Raw genomic sequence first — 16,653 nt, 5'->3', positions numbered from 1 at the left:
TTTGCAGCTATGTATATTTTAACAAGACCATTAAATCACTTCTAGACTTATAGGGTTTGTCCAAAGAATTTGCTTGAGTTAAAGGTACAGTTGGAGCAATATAAAGTTAAGTTGGATAGCTATGGGTGGAAAAAGTCCAAAGGAATGTGAAGTAAAAGACAAAAGAAAATTCAGTTATTAAACCATCTTATTGCAGTAAGCGATTAATGAAGGAATTATTATTTCAGTTTATGAAGTTTATAAAAAAGCTGGGCGAAGGTTCAAAAGGTGATGTGAGCAAAGACTGGACAAATGAATTTTTGTCGTCTAACACATCAAAGGAAAATAACTTGGAGGAATCGTGGGAGCACCGAATTCACTCAAGGACAAAAACAGCAGTTGCATGAACGAGTGGCAAAAGGAGTTTCACAGGTATTGTAAATTCTCTTTTATTTCCATGTTTCATATAAAAAACAAAAAATGGTCCCCTTATGAAGGTTTTAGATTATTTGGCCACCAATAATATCAATATATATATATTTTTATATGGAGACATACTTGGGATAATTGGGATTTGTTAGTTTGTTACCGTCATGGAGTAGTGTCCTTGACCCTTCGTAAGAACCTGGTCCAGCTGGCCCAGCAGGTGGTCCGGTCCCTGCCTGTGGAAGCTAAGGGTATGGCTGACACCTCAGGTAAAGGCAAAATCCATAGTGAAAAATTTTGCCCTGCTCAGGATGAGCACCAGAAATCATTGTCAGCAGAATGATGGCTTGGGTAAAGTTGTTTAAATTTCTTCATCTTCTGGGCTTCAACTCTTAATGCCTAGTAAGCAACAGTGAAGGTTATTGGCCTTAGTAAGCTTGGAAATGTATTTTGCAAGGAACTGGCTATCCATGGAAGATTCTGAAATAATGTTTAAACAAAATTCAGAAATAACTGCCATTCCAAGGGATATAGGATGCTAATGATTTGGTTAAATGTCCCCCATTCTCAGGTATATGGGGATACTAACAATTTACTGGTTTACAAAAACTAAGAATAAATGGGAATTAAAATACAAGAAGCCAAAAAGAAATGGACAGATTCAACAGGTAGAAAATGAATTCAAAGTCTTTGGATTGGACACCAAATCAAAGAAATATTCAGCAGGGTTAATGTAGATATTTATATAGGAAGAGCAAAGGAATTGGTAGAAGTAGAGTAGGCATAATCTTAACACCAGCAGCAGGAAAGTCATTGACCAGGGAGCTGTGAACAGTAAGTCACTTCTTACTAGTTTTAAATCACAACAGAGCTTGCTGTGTAGCAACAAATGAACACCCCAAAGAAATTAAAGATGAATTCTGTAAACAACAAGAGAATGTCAGATAAAATACCAGAAAGAAGTATGAAAATTATTGTTGGTGATATGACTGGCAAATTTGGTGTGAACAGTGAAGGTATGGAGGATTTTACAGGCTAGAAAGTCTCAAAAGTCTGCAAATGAAAAGTGAGTGAATACACTTGAGCATTTCCAGATGTTATTTAAAAAAAAATCACATAGCCATTCCTGGAGAGAGACAAAGAATACAAGAACACAAGAATGTTAAAAGGTATCAGATGTTTGAAGTGATCAACTTGTTATTGCCACACTATTACTGAAATTAAGAGACCTCGGCAAGAAAGTAGACATTGTCTAGTTTTAATACAGTAGAGCTTCTTGAAGATTAATGTTAAAAAGCGGTTTTTTGCCACTTAAATCAAGCAAAAATACTTTGAAAGTTTTAGAAAATATATCTGAGGAGTTGCAAACTTTGAATGAAGACTGGATTAATGTTAGGCATTTGTATCTGCTGTAGAAGAATTACTTGGATATTGGGAATATGTGGAGAAACATGAAATATATGTGGATGAAAATAATGATATACCTAAAGCCAAAGAGCACTTGAATATTAGTCAGTGAGTTTGTTTTTATGAAGTGGGATTTGTAATGCAAAAACTTAGAAGATGAAAACCAGTGGTCTATGATTGAATCATTGCAGAAATGAAGGAGATGAAAACCAGTGGTCTATGATTGAATCATTGTAAAAATGACTTCAGCTGGAAATGAAATTACACCTCATATGCTAACCAGTCTGTTTTGTAGAATGTAGAATGGGAAGGCTAAGCATGATGATTTAAAATTGATAGTCATATCTGTGGTATGAAAGATAGATGACTAGATTGAATTTGGTTACCATAAAGGTTTACATTTGCATTGGTTGTTATGAAAGTATGCTTATTCTTAGCAGGCTGGATAAAAAAAAATGTAAAAGGCCTGAGAAAGAAATTGATGAAATACTAGAGATCAATAAGCTGATTTTTAGAAGACAGAAGTTGTACAGATCATATATTTGCCTTAAGACCTATGCACTGCAGTTTATAGAGTTCAAAATCCCCTTTTCATGATTTCTGTTAATTAAGAAAAGCCATATGATAGCGTCCATGGACCTGCATTATGGAGTATATGCAAAATCTTTCATGAAGAACAATATTGAGTAGGGGATAGTCGTGTAAAGTATCCTGAGTGATTACTAGTACTATATTGCAATACACTACCTGAATACCTGAATTAGCCCTGGTCACCTGAACAGCCTGAACAAGACTCCTCAAAAATTACCAACACTTACGGGGGCCGGCCGGCTAATGCCATTTTTTAAGGACAGGACTTTGATATTCATACCACTTAATAAGGTGACTTGGGACATCTCCAAACCGTATATGATTTTCGCCTCTGACCTTCGGTTTTGTGACGCCAGGCCGATTTATCCCCCCGAAAATAACCATTTGTTCATACACGAAACAAACCTTCGGTCTTAACATTAGGATTTACTAGCGCCAAGCTGGAAACCGGTAGAATTAAAATTACACTTGTGAGATCCAGGGACTAATGGCATCTATACCAGGTCACGGGGCATGTATACCCAGAATGCCCACGGCTACCTGTGACCCATCAGTTATTTTCCTACGCCTTTAAGATAGACGTGTTACTGTCTATCTCATTTAAAGCCGGTTTTTCAGTTTGCCCGTTCTTTATCCATTCATTTTTTATTTTTCATTCCTTTTCTTTCTCCAAGTGTGATCAGTGTGTGGTAAGAGTGTATACGTGGTATGATGGAGAATTTTGCCTCAACATCGGGATCGTCTACCGCTTCGAAGAGGAGACAAAGGAAATGCCCAGGATCAGTCAGTGGCTTCCCTTGTTCTAGGTTCCTAACCTCGGTGTCGACGGATCCTCATCCAACGTGTAGTAGGTGCAGGGAAAACGTATGTACGGTTACTAATCCGTGTTCTGTTTGTCGCGGTTGGTCGGTGGAACAGTGGAAGGAGTTCTATGGGAAAAGCCAATACAAAAGAAAGGGGTGACGCCATCTTTGGATGACCAAACCTTACCGGCTTCTTTTGTATCGGTAATAAACCAGGCTGCTCCATATGTTTCTCCACCTGCTTTTGAATTGTCTCATACCCCTTCGGTTTCTCCTAGCGGTTCTGTATCGGAAAACGGGGTTAGGAAACCGTCAAGGAGGGGCCTTGGGTTGGGTAATTTTATGAATAATTTGCACTCTCCTTTGTTCCCAGCAAGTAGAGGGGGAGATCCGCCATCTTTGTTCCAGGCTCCTGCTACGCAAGCGCATAGGTTAGATGGTACGTGGTCAGCGCTAGGCCTACCAGGCGTACCAACCTTGGATGGTCTGCTTGCGCATTATATGACGTCACGGTTCCAGCAGGGGCCGGCAGCGCTGAATGTTCCTCATCCCCCGGGCTTGCAATTTATGGGAATTAATGCCGCTGCTTCTCCATCCCACTCAGTATTTACAGCGATGCAGAACGTGGGAGGTAATTTGGCAGCAAACGTGCGGTTACCAGCAGAAACCTCTCAGTCTCTCCCTACGCGAGCGATGACGTCACAACATACGTCACACTCTGAGATGGCAGGCGTGATGACGTCACCAGACCGATTCTCGGCCTTTTTCGCTGCACCCAGACGCTAATGACGCCTTCTGATCCGTCAATGCAAACTGTAATGCAGAAGTTACAGGATATAGAGGAGAGAATGAATAAGAGAGACAAAAAGAAAAAGTGTGATTCGCCTTCTCGTCTTCTTCCTCTAGTTCGGCGTCATCGCTAAGTCGATAACGTCACGGCGAGCGCCAGTCAAGCGTTGGAGAGGATTCGGGAGGGGTTCCTAGCGGATCCTCGGGCCAAGAGGAGAAGAATCAATTCTTCCTCTCCTTCGGACGAAGACTGTCATTTCCAAGTCAGCAAGAAGGTCGGAAAATCAGTGGCTATTAAGCACAAGGTTGCCAGACGAAGCCGTTCGCAAGAGTCCGAACAAGCGAGAGAGGTGACGGCCGGCGAGCTAGCGGCCGAGGCGGAGTTGCCAGTTCGGATCGCAAAAACTGCGATACCTCTGGTAAAATCGACGTTGGCGGCGAAAGGTGGTGCAGCAGAGGATGGAATGCAGATCCCAGTTTCGCCCGTAAGGCCGTTCAAAATACGTACGAAGGACGATAAGGCTCCTATTAAAAGTACAAAAATAGAAGAGTGGCAAACCTCGGATACGTTCGTGGAAGGCAGTGTCCGTCTGGATAGAAGGCCGAGGCCTGGCTCGCCGACGCTCGAAAACGATGCCAATGCTAATAAAGACGAACTTACCTCTGTCTTAAGGGAGCCTTCATCATGGAGATCTAGACGAGATTCCTCGCTCTAGATCGTGAGCAGAGAAAGAGTGAGACGTTCTCGTTCCCCTGCTGGACTAATCTGGGTATCGAGCCAACAGCGGCCAGCAAAGATCAAAGAGGCCGCGGCCGTAGGGGCAGGCGGCCGTGGAATTCCGGGCCTCCGTCTGTCAGAAGATAGAGGCGAGACAACATCTCTCGTGACGGAGAGTGGTACACTAGAGCCGGAGGAGGAAGGAGAAAAACCAAGAGTTTCTGGCCTCGTATGCAGAGGTTATTGATTTGATTCGTCAATTCATAGCCTTTCGGAGAAGACAGAAACACCGGCCAGTATGCTTCCTCCTGGAATTGACATGGCGGGTTTGGACTAAAGAGGGATACCAAGGTGTCGTATGAATTGCCTTGCTCGAGTCATGCGGAATCGGTCTTGCAACACGTAAACGCAAAGATTGCAGGGAGGGATAATTCCTTAAGATCTAATAGATCATTTAAATTTTATTCCCCCTCCAATGATAAAGCAAGGAAATATTATACGACACCGAAGGTCCCTTTGCTGTCTAGACAAATGAACCCTAATGTTGTAAGGTTAAGGCCTGGATTAACCTTGGATCAGGTTAAAATGGAGTGCCCTTCGATGACGTACCAAGAGGCTGCCACGTTAGAAGCAAACAGCTTCTTCTGTCTTTCAGGCTGCGTCCTGGTTAGACCTTTGGTCAACAGCAGTGGCGAAAATTGCATCCTCGGAAGCAACAAGGAAAGTAGTAGATGAACCATTGTTCATTAGATTACTACAGTCAGGGTCCAAGCGATTGCGTACCTGACAAACGTAAGTGCCAATGTTTGGGCAAATATCCTGCTAATGAGGAGAGATGCAGCATTGGCTAGACTAAGCCGCAATGTGGATTTGGATTCCCTGTTAGCAATGAGGAATGGGGATATCTTGGAATCGCAACTACTGTTGCCAGAGGTCATACTGGAAGAAGCGATAGATAGAAGAAGGATGGACACTAACGATAGGTGGTGCAACAGGCAGTTAGGAAAACCTCTAACAGTCAAACTATTCCTTTGGAGGGAAGACAACAGCAGATGTCCTCGAAGAAACCCAGTGAGACATAGCATCCCTAATAGAGTCACAAGACCCTCTTCCCCAAAGAGGATAACTATCGGCCCTTTCACAATAGAAACAACAGAGGAAGGGGCAATAGGGGAAGGGGGAGAGGCTCAAGAAGATAGGATGGGCGCCTCCCATCACTCGGCCACACCAGTGGGGGGTTGCCTGGCAAATCACTGGAAGGTGTGGCAGGAACTAGGGGCAGAGCAGTGGGTGGTGGATGTTCTCAGGATCGGGGGTATTTGATTCCGTTCGAGGTAAACCCCGCCCCTGACAGATCAACCATTACCCCACGTCCCTTATGCCCACAGATCTCAGAAGGCCACTATTCTGCAGGACGAAGTGAAGAAGATGATGGAAAAAAGGAGCTGTGCAACAAGTATGCAGTCCGACAAAAGGCTTCTACAGCAGGATTTTCCTGGTACCCAAATCCAACGGGGAGGGTGGAGGACAGTAATAGACCTGTCAACGCTGAATCTGTTTATAAGGAAACCAGTTTCAAGATGGAAACTCCGAAAACGGTTCTACAAGCAGTCAGAATCGGAGACTTTATGCTGACAGTCGATCTAAAGGACGCATACTTTCAGATACCAGTCCATCAGTCTTCAAGGAAATTTCTCCGCTTCAGTCTTGCAGGGAAGCTTTCGAGTTCAAGGTCCTGTGCTTCGGATTGACAACGTCTCCTCAAGAGTTTTTTACAAGAGTGTTCACCCTCGTGTCGGCTATGGGCGCACGCTCAGGGGATCAGGCTGATAAGATATCTGGACGATTGGCTGGTGACAGCAAAGTCCAGGGAGAAATTACTCGGGCGGGACAGGGCGACCCTCCTGCAGCTTTGTCACAGCCTAGGTATTGTGGTGAATCAGCAGAAGTCGCAGCTGGATCCAAGTCAACGTTTGGAATATCTGGGAATGGTGATAGACACACACAAGCCAAAGTATTCCCGACAGACCAAAGAGTACAGAAATGCAAACAAGTGGTGAATGCCTTTCTGGGAAAGCAGACACAGCCAGCAAGACAGTGGCAGGTGGTGCTGGGAATCTAAACCTCCCGGAGAAGCTAGTACCACAAGGAAGGCTACACCTTCGGTCCCTACAATGGAGGATGAAGGAGTTTTGGTCACCAACAGTAGATCACCCGTACGAGCAAATTCCCTTGTCGGCAGAAGTGAGGAAAGACTTGCTGTGTGGGGGTGGACGACGACAATCTGACAGTGGGTGTCCCCCTTCAACAATCCTCCCCAGACCTCTTGCTGTTCTCGGATGCATCACTAGAGGCTGGGGAGCCATATGGAGGAGTTGATGGTGACAGCAAAATGGAGTTGCAAGGACAGAGAACTCCATATAAACGTGCTGGAGTTGAAAGCAGCTTTCCTGGCTCTACAAGAATTCAGGGAGAGAGTAAAGGGACACTCGGTGGTATTGATGTCAGACAACACCACAGTAGTACTCTTATATAAACAAGCAAGGAGGCCTAGTTTCTCGGCAGTTACATGTGATGACAGTTCAACTTCACCAGTGGGCTATAGAGAACCTGGTAGACATCAAGGCCAGGTATATTCCGGGAAAAAGAAACATAGTGGCCGACAAGTTGAGCCGCAGGGATCAGATTCTGGGAAGGAGTGGTCCCTACACCAACAGGTAGTGGACAGGATGCTCATGTTGTGGGAAGGACCGATCATAGACCTATTCGCAACCAGGTACAACAAAAAGTTGGAAGTGTATTGTTCAGTAGTCCCGGCGCAGCAGGGCAGCAGCAGAAGATGCGCTACAACACCCCTGGGACAATCTGGACGTGTACGCATTTCCTCCATTTTGTCTAATCCGTCAGGTTCTGAACAGGGTAATGCGGTCTCAGAACCTCAAGATGACCCTGGTAGCCCCAAGTTATGGCCGAAAAAGCAGAGTGGTTTCCAGACCTACTGGAACTCCTAGTAGATGTGGCCAAGAGAGTTACCTCATTGGAGCACTTCTGTGTCAGCCTCACGTGGAGAGGTACCACCAGTCGGTGAAGTCCCTATCGCTTCACGGGTGGAGACTGTCAAGTATCTCCACCGAGAGCGAGGGGTTTTCGCAGAAAGCAGCAACTCAGATGGCAGGTAATATCAGAAAATCATCTGCGACAGTATACCAAGGGAAGTGGGTCAGCATACTGTGATTGGTGTGTAGGGGGAACGTGTCTCCACTCGGTACCACTATCAGCAGTTAGCGGACTTTCTGATATATCTCAGAACAGAAAAAACATATGTCTGTATCTGCAGTGAAGGGGTACAGGGCTTGCTCTACTAGCCTCAGTCTTACGAACTGCAAAGGAGTGGACATATCGTCTTCATGGGAGTTGGCCATGCTGATGAGGAGCTTTGAACAGTCATGCCCACCAAAGGAGCTAAAAACCCCAGATTGGGATCTGACCAAGGTACTGAGTAGTCTGACAAAACCCCCTTACGAACCACTAAGGCAGTCCACGGATAGGAGCCTGACCCTGAAGACAGTCTTCTTATTGGCCCTGGCTTCAACCAAAAGGGTGGGGGGAGCTACATGGCCTCTCATATCTCATAAAGCACTCGAGAGGTTGGAGATCAATGGTGTGTGAGTTTGTCCCAGAATTCGTGGCAAAGACCCAAAATCCAAACAATAGTAGACGGCAGATTCGACTCCTTTACCATACCTTCCTTGGCAGACTTTGTAGACAACGACAAAGCTGAAATGCTCCTGTGCCCGTCAGGCACTAAGGGAGTACTTAAAGAGAACAAGGCAACCTCAGGCCGGGGTGCCAGAGGTTGTTCGTAAGTACAGGACGGAACAAGAAGGAAAGTGTCCAAGAATACAATATCATTTTGGCTAAGGGAGACAATCAGAAATGCTTATTACTGCAGAAGACAGAGGGTCAGATAGCCAGGTGGGAGCTAGAGCTCATGACATCAGGGGTGTGAGTGCTTCCCTAGCATTTAAGAAGAACATGTCTGTGGATAAAATTCTGAAAGCTGGCGTGTGGAAGCGCCAAACCAAACAACTTTCACCTCATTTATTTGAAAGATGTTGCCCATAGATCCTTGGACACCTTTTCCTTGGGTCCAGTGGTGGCGGCCCAACAAGTGATATAGTTCATCCAGTGCCCCTGGCGGGTCCAGATTTGCGTCTAGTCTAAGATGAAGGTATGAAAGTAGAATGAATGGGATGACTGGTCTTTTTTCTTTACTACTTTCTTCCTACTCCTTTAACTACGGGCAATATGAAGGGAGGGAGTACCGTCAGTGCTGGAACGGATAGATGCAGGTGAGATGGTCAGCCATACTGTGAAGCTATCTTAGCTGATGATATACTTTTCAGTAGCAACACACCCCTCTGGATAATAAGGAAAGAGGGGTGAAGGTCGATCCAGTCGCAAGGGACAAGAGTAAACAGTAGAATGGTATCTACACCCAGTGGGAGGGAAACCAATAGATCCGCTTATATCTTTGTCCTAGGTTCATTGTCCATTCTTCTAGAATTTCCCTATATATTCGGAAATGGATAAGGTGGCAAACTTCCAGTCAGTTGTAGAGACTTACCTCCCTCCAATAGTAAGTCTATCCTAATGTTAAGACCGAAGGTTTGTTTCGTGTATGAACAAATACCCAAATTTGTAACTAATTTGTATTTTCATAACTAACAAACCTGAGGTCTTAACAGTTAAAGGCCCACCTCGAACCACCCCCCCTCTAGCAGTCTAAACTGGGTTAGAAATATAACTGATGGGTCACAGGTAGCCGTGGGCATTCTGGGTATACATGCCCCGTGACCTGGTATAGATGCCATTAGTCCCTGGATCTCACAAGTGAATTTTAATTCTACGGTTTCCAGCTTGGCGCTAGTAAATCCTAATGTTAAGACCTCAGGTTTGTTAGTTATGAAAAATACAAATTAGTTACAAATTTGTATGTTTTTCAAATTCTATCTCCTCCCTTGATATTGAATATTAAGACCTAGGATTACTACCATATATAGACCTGATGTAGACCTCCAATCGAATGAGGAGTTTTTTTTTCTAAAAGTCATTTTTTTGCTAGATATGAATTTTTCAATATGGTAAAAAAGTAAACCCTATAAATCAGGAGAAAAAAATTTATAAAAAAAAGACTAAACAAAAATTGGAAAAAAGGGCTCCATTTGCTTGTTCTATAATGTCTTTCTGAGTTATATACCAAATTCCAATGTTATAGCTTTAAAACTAAGTGAGAAGATAGATTTTGAAGGTCAATAAGTATAGTTTTGAGATACAGGCGTTCAAAGTTTTCCTTCGTATTTCTATAAAGACAGTGTTAATAAATACATTTTTATACATTCAACTTCCCTGTCAGATATATACTTAGCTGTAGACTCCGTCGTCCCCGACAGAAATTCGAATTTCGCGGCACACGCTACAGGTAGGTAAGGTGATCTACCGCCCTGCCGCTGGGTGGCAGGAATAGGAACCATTCCCGTTTTCTAATTCAGATTTTCTCTGTCGCCGGACCATCAACATTGTTGTTGGTTCCTCCTGACTTGATTTTCGTGTTTCATCGCTATTGATCTTCTAGACTGGTTTAATTGGTGACGTATTGGATCTTTGGTTGGGCATACGCTTTTGTGGACTGTTAATTGGATTTGGATTTGGATTTTTCTCAGAATGTCGGACTCTAGCTTTTCAGTTAGAAGACTATGTGTGAATGAGGGTTGTACGGTGAGGCTACCGAAAGCTTTGGTAGACCCTCACACGGTTTGTAAGGGGTGTAGGCAGAATGAATGAATGCTCTGCAACTAACACCTGTAATGAATGTGTAGATTTGGATGAGGAAGAATGGAAGACTCTAAATTCCTATTTAAGGAAATTAGATATGGATAGGGCTAGAAAGGCTTCCTCCAGAAGCGTAAGTAGGTCTCGTTCTAACGAGCCAATTAGTGTACCACCTAATCCTAAATTTATAATTGCTTCCTCTTGTACTACAAAGACTGCAAATCCTTCATCGGAGATTGCAGATCTAAAAGCTGCCCTCAAAAGGATGGAGCTTCAAATGCAAGCTCTGCAAGGTAAGCACAGTGAAAGTGACGTAAGTTGTTTCCCAGTGTAGTGGGATGGAGGTGCGTCTGATCGGCTCTATCTCGCTCCCAGGCCTAGACCTCTTCCAAGCTCCCAGGCCCAGAGGAGAAGGAATGTCGACAGCCTTACGGAGGTGATGGAGAATCCCCACCGATCAGGCGTCCCCTCGGCAGATTCTGTTGCGTCCCAGACTGCCAAGGATAGCTATTGGAAAAGCATCCTAAAAAAGTGTTTCTCGTCATCAGATTCTTCGCCTCAAAGAAAGGGCTGGAGTTCGGACGAACTTTCTCGCCCGTTGAATAGGAGTTGGAAGGCACCGAATTTATGTTCGAGCCCAGAATGTTTTCCGGAAGAATCTCCATGCGAGAGGAAGAGATCTAAGAGTGCCATTGTTGCACCAGCTCTCGACTCGGAGTCTCCTACATCCTCTAGACCTCCTTCCCCGCTCTTGGATAAGGAAGAAGAGGATACAGCTACCAAGATTCTCTTAAAAATGCAAGAACAGATCTCCTCATTAGTAGGGGTTCTGAAAAAGGATACTCCTAGAAGAAAAGAATCTTTCCTTCCTGTAAAGAAATCGACTGGAAGGACAGACGTATCTGGCTCCAAGCTCTGCTACTCTACTCCTCGGACAGGAAGCAGGCGAAAAGCGCCAGAAGCGCCAGCCTGGCGCAATGCGCCAGAAGTGCCAGCCCGGCGCCACAATCGGCATCCAAGCGGCAGACACTAGGATCTTCCATCGTTGAGAGAGAGATTAACCAAGAGGCTTCTTTTAGCTTTGCACAGGATCAGCCTTCTCCTGACAGGGACTCTAGATGTCGCACAGGCGGCCGTAGCCCCTGTCGGGATGGAGCTTTTTCTGTTAAGAGTGTATTGCAAGGACATCCCTCTACTGACAAGAGAGAGAGATGTCGCACAGGCGGCCGTCGCTCTTGTCAGGAGGGAGATCATGATAGTTTTTTCGCAGGATCAGCCTCGCCCTAGCAAGGACGCAAGATGTCGCACAGGCGGCTGTCGCCCTTGCAAGGGTGGCTTAGATACTGCGAGAGACACTTCACCTAGCGAAAAGAGACGCTCCTCTTCGGTTGATCGCTCTTCCCCCCCATCAGGACCGAACATGAATTAGAAGATGTTTCGGACTCAGAAGCTCATACGGGGGTGGGCCTCTCAGATTATAAGACTTTGGCAGCCCTTTTACTGCAAGAGTTCGGAGACTCTCTGAGTCCTGCCGCACCTCCTTCTCCTCGATCTTTATTCACGAGTACTAAGATCTCAAAGTCATCCTCCTTCTTGAAGATGAGACTGACCATTTCCATGAAAAAAGCTCTGCGATTTGTTGGAAACTGGCTTAAATCTAAGGAGGAGTCTGGAAAAACCGTCTCTGCCTGCCCTCCTTCCAAACTATCGGGAAGGAGAGGTATTTGGTATGAGACAGGAGAATCGATGGGTCTTGCTCTCCCTGCTTCGACCGAAGCGGACTTCTCGACTCTGGTTGACTCGTTGAGGAGACAGGCATTGTCATCCGCTAAGACCACATGGGGAACATCAGAAATGGACCATCTCCTCAAGGGATTGTTCCATGTCTTGGAAGTATTGAACTTTTTAGACTGGTCCCTTGGGGTTTTGGCCAAGAAAACGCAGGATACTGAATTTCTGAGCCCCGAAGTCCTTCATAGTGTCTTGTCTTGTATGGACAAAGCAGTCCAGGACGGATCTGGGGAAGTGGCCTCACTTTTCGGAACAGGAATACTAAAGAAGAGAGCTTTGTTTAGCTCCTTCCTCACAAAAGCAGTCTTGCCTATCCAGAGGTCGTCCCTGCCTTACACGCCTCTTTCGGACCAACTGTTTCCTTCTCAGTTAGTAAGGGACATTTCCCATTCACTTAGTGAGAAGGCCACACAAGATCTACTGGTCCAATCTACAAAGAAAGCGAGGACATCCGTTCCTGCTCTGAAGAGGGAGTCACGTACCCCTCAGCGGCCCTTTCGAGGGAGTTCCTCTTCTCGACCCACCTCGAAGAAGAGAGGAATGGCAAAAAGAGGTAGGTCTTCATTCAGACCTATCAAGAAAACAAAATGACGTATCAGTCCTTCAAGTGAAATTTTCGGAGGAATGGACAGTGAGAGAGGCAGACAACTGGTCCCTCTCCATAGTGAGAAAAGGATATCGTATCCCCTTTCGAGACAGACCTCCCTTAACGACGACCCCGAGGGAACTGTCTGCGAAGTACAGGGACCCTGTCATGAGAGAAACTCTATTGCATCTTGTAGACCAGATGTTAGAGAAGGAGGCCATCGAATTGGCTCTGGACCCACACTCCCGAGGCTTCTACAACCGTCTTTTTCTGATTCCGAAGTCATCGGCGGGGGTGGAGACCAGTACTGGATGTGAGCGCATTGAACTGATTCGTAGAGAAGACAAGATTCTCTATGGAAACGTCCAAATCGGTTCTTGCGGCTCTCCGTCCCGGAGATTGGATGGTCTCCCTGGATCTACAGGACGCCTACTTTCAAGTCCCCCTGCATCCTTCATCGAAGAAATGTCTTCGCTTCATGATGCAAGGCAAGATTTTTCAATTCAGGGCCTTGTGCTTCGGCCTATCCACAGCTCAAGTTTTCACGAGCCTAATGAGGAACGTGGCAAGATGGCTACATCTAAAAGGGATAAGCATATCACTCTTATCTAGACGATTGGCTCATAAGAGCAAAATCAGAACATCAGTGCTTGAAGGATCTGGAGACGACACTGGAACTGATACAATCACTCGGACTGCTCGTAAACCTCGAGAAATCACAAATGATCCCCAGACAGAACATGGTCTATGTGGGGTTTTCGAGTTTTTCCATCGCAAGAGAGAATTGCTCGAGGCTTGGAAAAAGTCTCGAACTTCTTAGGGAAAGAACGAAGCTCAGCGAGGGAATGGCTCAGCCTTTTGGGTACCCTTTCCTCGTTGGAGCAGTTCGTTTCCCTAGGGAGATTGAACCTCAGACCTCTGCAGTTCTACCTGAGAAGAATGTGGAATCAGAAGACAGGAGAACTGTCAGATTCGTTTCCCATTCAACAGGAGATAAAGTCTCACCTGAAGTGGTGGTTAACCCCCCTTGAGAAGAAACGAAGGAGTGTCCCTCTCGATTCGGAACCCTCTCCTAGTGTTGTTTTCTGACGCCTCGGAAACAGGATGGGGAGCAACATTGGGTCCAAAAGAAGTGTCAGACACCTGGACAAAGGAACAGGGAGCATTGCATATCAATGCGAAGGAACTTCTGACTATCCATCTAGCCCTGAAGTACTTCGAATCGGAAGTCAGAGGAGTGGTAGTCCAAGTCAACTCGGACAATACCACGGCTCTGGCTTACATCCGAAAACAGGGAGGCACTCACTCTCTCACTTTACGAGATTACAAGAGCTCTATTGACCTGGATGGAGGAACGGGGCATAATACTCCTAACAAGATTTGTACAAGGAGTAAGAAATGTGAGAGCAGACAGGTTGAGCAGGAAGAACCAGGTCCTTCCAACAGAGTGGATACTCCACTCAGAAGTCTGCCAAGAACTTTGGTCCCTCTGGGGGAAACCGCAGATAGACCTGTTTGCCACGTTCCTCTCCAGGAGGATGGACAACTTCTGCTCATTGGAAGAAGATCCCAGAGCCATAGCGATCGATGCTCTCCTCATGGATTGGTCAGGCATAGACGCTTACGCCTTTCCCCTATTCAAATTGCTGGGGGAAGTGCTAAGGAAGTTTGTGGCATCGAAGGGAACAAAACTAACTCTCATTGCTCCCTTTTGGCCTGCCCGAAACTGGTTCACAAAGGTACTGGAATGGACAGTGGACTTCCTCAGATCTCTTCCCAAAAGGACAGATCTGCTCAAACAACCCCACTTCGAGAGGTTCCACAAAAACCTCCCCACTCTCTCCCTGACTGCCTTTCGACTATCGAAAGACTGGTCAGAGCGAGAGGCTTTTCTAGGAAACCTGCGAGCGCAATCGCTAGAGCCCGCAGGTCCTCTACCCTGCGGGTCTATCAATCGAAGTGGGAAGTCTTCCGTAGATGGTGTAGGTCGAAGAAGCTGTCCTCATCCAGTACCTCTGTGACCGACATCGCCGACTTTCTTCTCTTCTTAAGGGAAGAATCTAAGTTGGCTGTTTCCACTATAAAAGGATATAGGAGAATGGTGTCGGCTGTATTCAGTAACAGAGGCCGAATATAGAAGAGAATAAGGATCTCATGATCTCATTAGGTCCTTCGAGACTACAATTGAGATCTTCTCTCCCTCCTAGTTGGAACCTGGATGTAGTCCTCAAGTTCTTGACTTCAGACAGGTTCGAACCCCCAGATAAAAGCTCGTTTAGAGGTCTTACGAGAAAGTGCATATTCCTATTGGGCCTCGCAACTGCCAAGAGGGTCAGTGAATTGCATGCATTGGATTCTCGGGTGGGATTTAAAGAAGATTCTGCAGTGGTTTCTTTTCAACATCTATTCCTGGCGAAGAACGAGAACCCTTCTAAACCTTGGCCTAGAAGTTTCGAAGTCAAGGGACTCTCTCCTCTCATAGGTAGAGAGTTGGAAAGGTCTCTGCCCAGTCAGAGCGCTGAAGTTTTATCTTAAAAAGAAGACTCAACTTCAGGGATGTCGCCAGAGTCTCTGGTGTGCAGTAAGAAACCCCAAGAGACCTATGTCAAAGAACGCACTGGCGTTCTTTGTCAGGAATGTAATAACAGAAGCTCACATGAAGTGCCAAGAGAACTCCTTAAAGCTGCCTAGGGTTAAAGCTCATGAAGTTCGTGCAGTGCAACTTTTTTTTTTTTGTTCCCTATCTTTTAGCAAGAATATGTCTATGAAGGACATTTTAGCAGCGACGTATTGGAGATGCACTCAGTCCTTTGCGTCCCATTACTTAAAGGATGTAAAAAAAGTAACATACGAAAAATGTTTTTCTCTTGGGCCTTACGTATCAGCGGATACTGTGCTGGGACAGGGAGCTGATACTGATCCTTAAATAATAATATTTGTTTTTTGTTCTTTACTGATGTTTTTTTGTAACAAATTTGGTGTTGAGTTTTAGGGTTGTTTGAAAGGATGTTGGGGATGGCTCCTTTCAATTGTAGTACTAACCCCAGTGTTAGGATCAGGTGATCGGGATCAGTGTCGTGCTCCTTGATAATGCCATTAGGCAAGGTGTTTTGTCATGTAATTGGATAGGACCCCGTTGACAAAGATCCTAAGGTTCTGTCAAGTAAGTGGATAAGACCCCATTGACAGACCAACAAGAACTCTTAGCAGGAGGTCACTACCTCGCTGAGGCTTTTGAAGCGATGCAGGCTCCTAGGCAGTAGCCATGAAGTCTTTCGCTAACACAGGTAGGAACCAAGGTATTACCTACAATGTATGTTGTTTACCTGTCTATTCAGTAAATAGCTGTCTCTTACCCTCTGCCAAAGGTGCCAATCAGCTAAGTATATATCTGACAGGGAAGTTGAATGTATAAAAATGTTATTGTCATGATACAATAAAGTTTTATACATACTTACCTGGCAGAAATATACAATTAAATGGCCCACCCAGCCTCCCCTCAAGAGACAGGTGGAAGAGAAAATCTGAATTAGAAAACGGGAATGGTTCCTATTCCTGCCACCCAGCGGCAGGGCGGTAGATCACCTGACCTACCTGTAGCGTGTGCCGCGAAATTAGAATTTCTGTCGGGGACGACGGAGTCTATAGCTAAGTATATATCTGCCAGGTAAGTATGTATAAAACTTTATTGTATCATGACAATAACATTTTTCGTAGATTAGTCTGCCTAC

The 16,653-nt window shown here is 45.3% G+C and overlaps 1 protein-coding gene across 1 annotated transcript in view; it reads left to right on the top strand.

Moving 5' to 3' along the window:
- The window catches only part of LOC135213020 (peroxisomal targeting signal 1 receptor-like), a gene marked incomplete in the record, with an annotated part of 149,154 nt that overhangs the window by 820 nt on the left and 131,681 nt on the right, over nucleotides 1–16,653 (top strand). The window contains 1 exon segment of the mRNA XM_064246826.1: nucleotides 228–388. Within this exon segment, the coding sequence (XP_064102896.1) occupies nucleotides 292–388 (97 nt within the window).

Source organism: Macrobrachium nipponense, chromosome 42 (assembly GCF_015104395.2).
Source record: "Macrobrachium nipponense isolate FS-2020 chromosome 42, ASM1510439v2, whole genome shotgun sequence".
NCBI lineage: Eukaryota > Metazoa > Arthropoda > Malacostraca > Decapoda > Palaemonidae > Macrobrachium > Macrobrachium nipponense.
The sequence above is the reverse complement of the archived record's forward strand: the minus strand, read 5'-3'. Positions and strand labels throughout refer to the sequence as shown.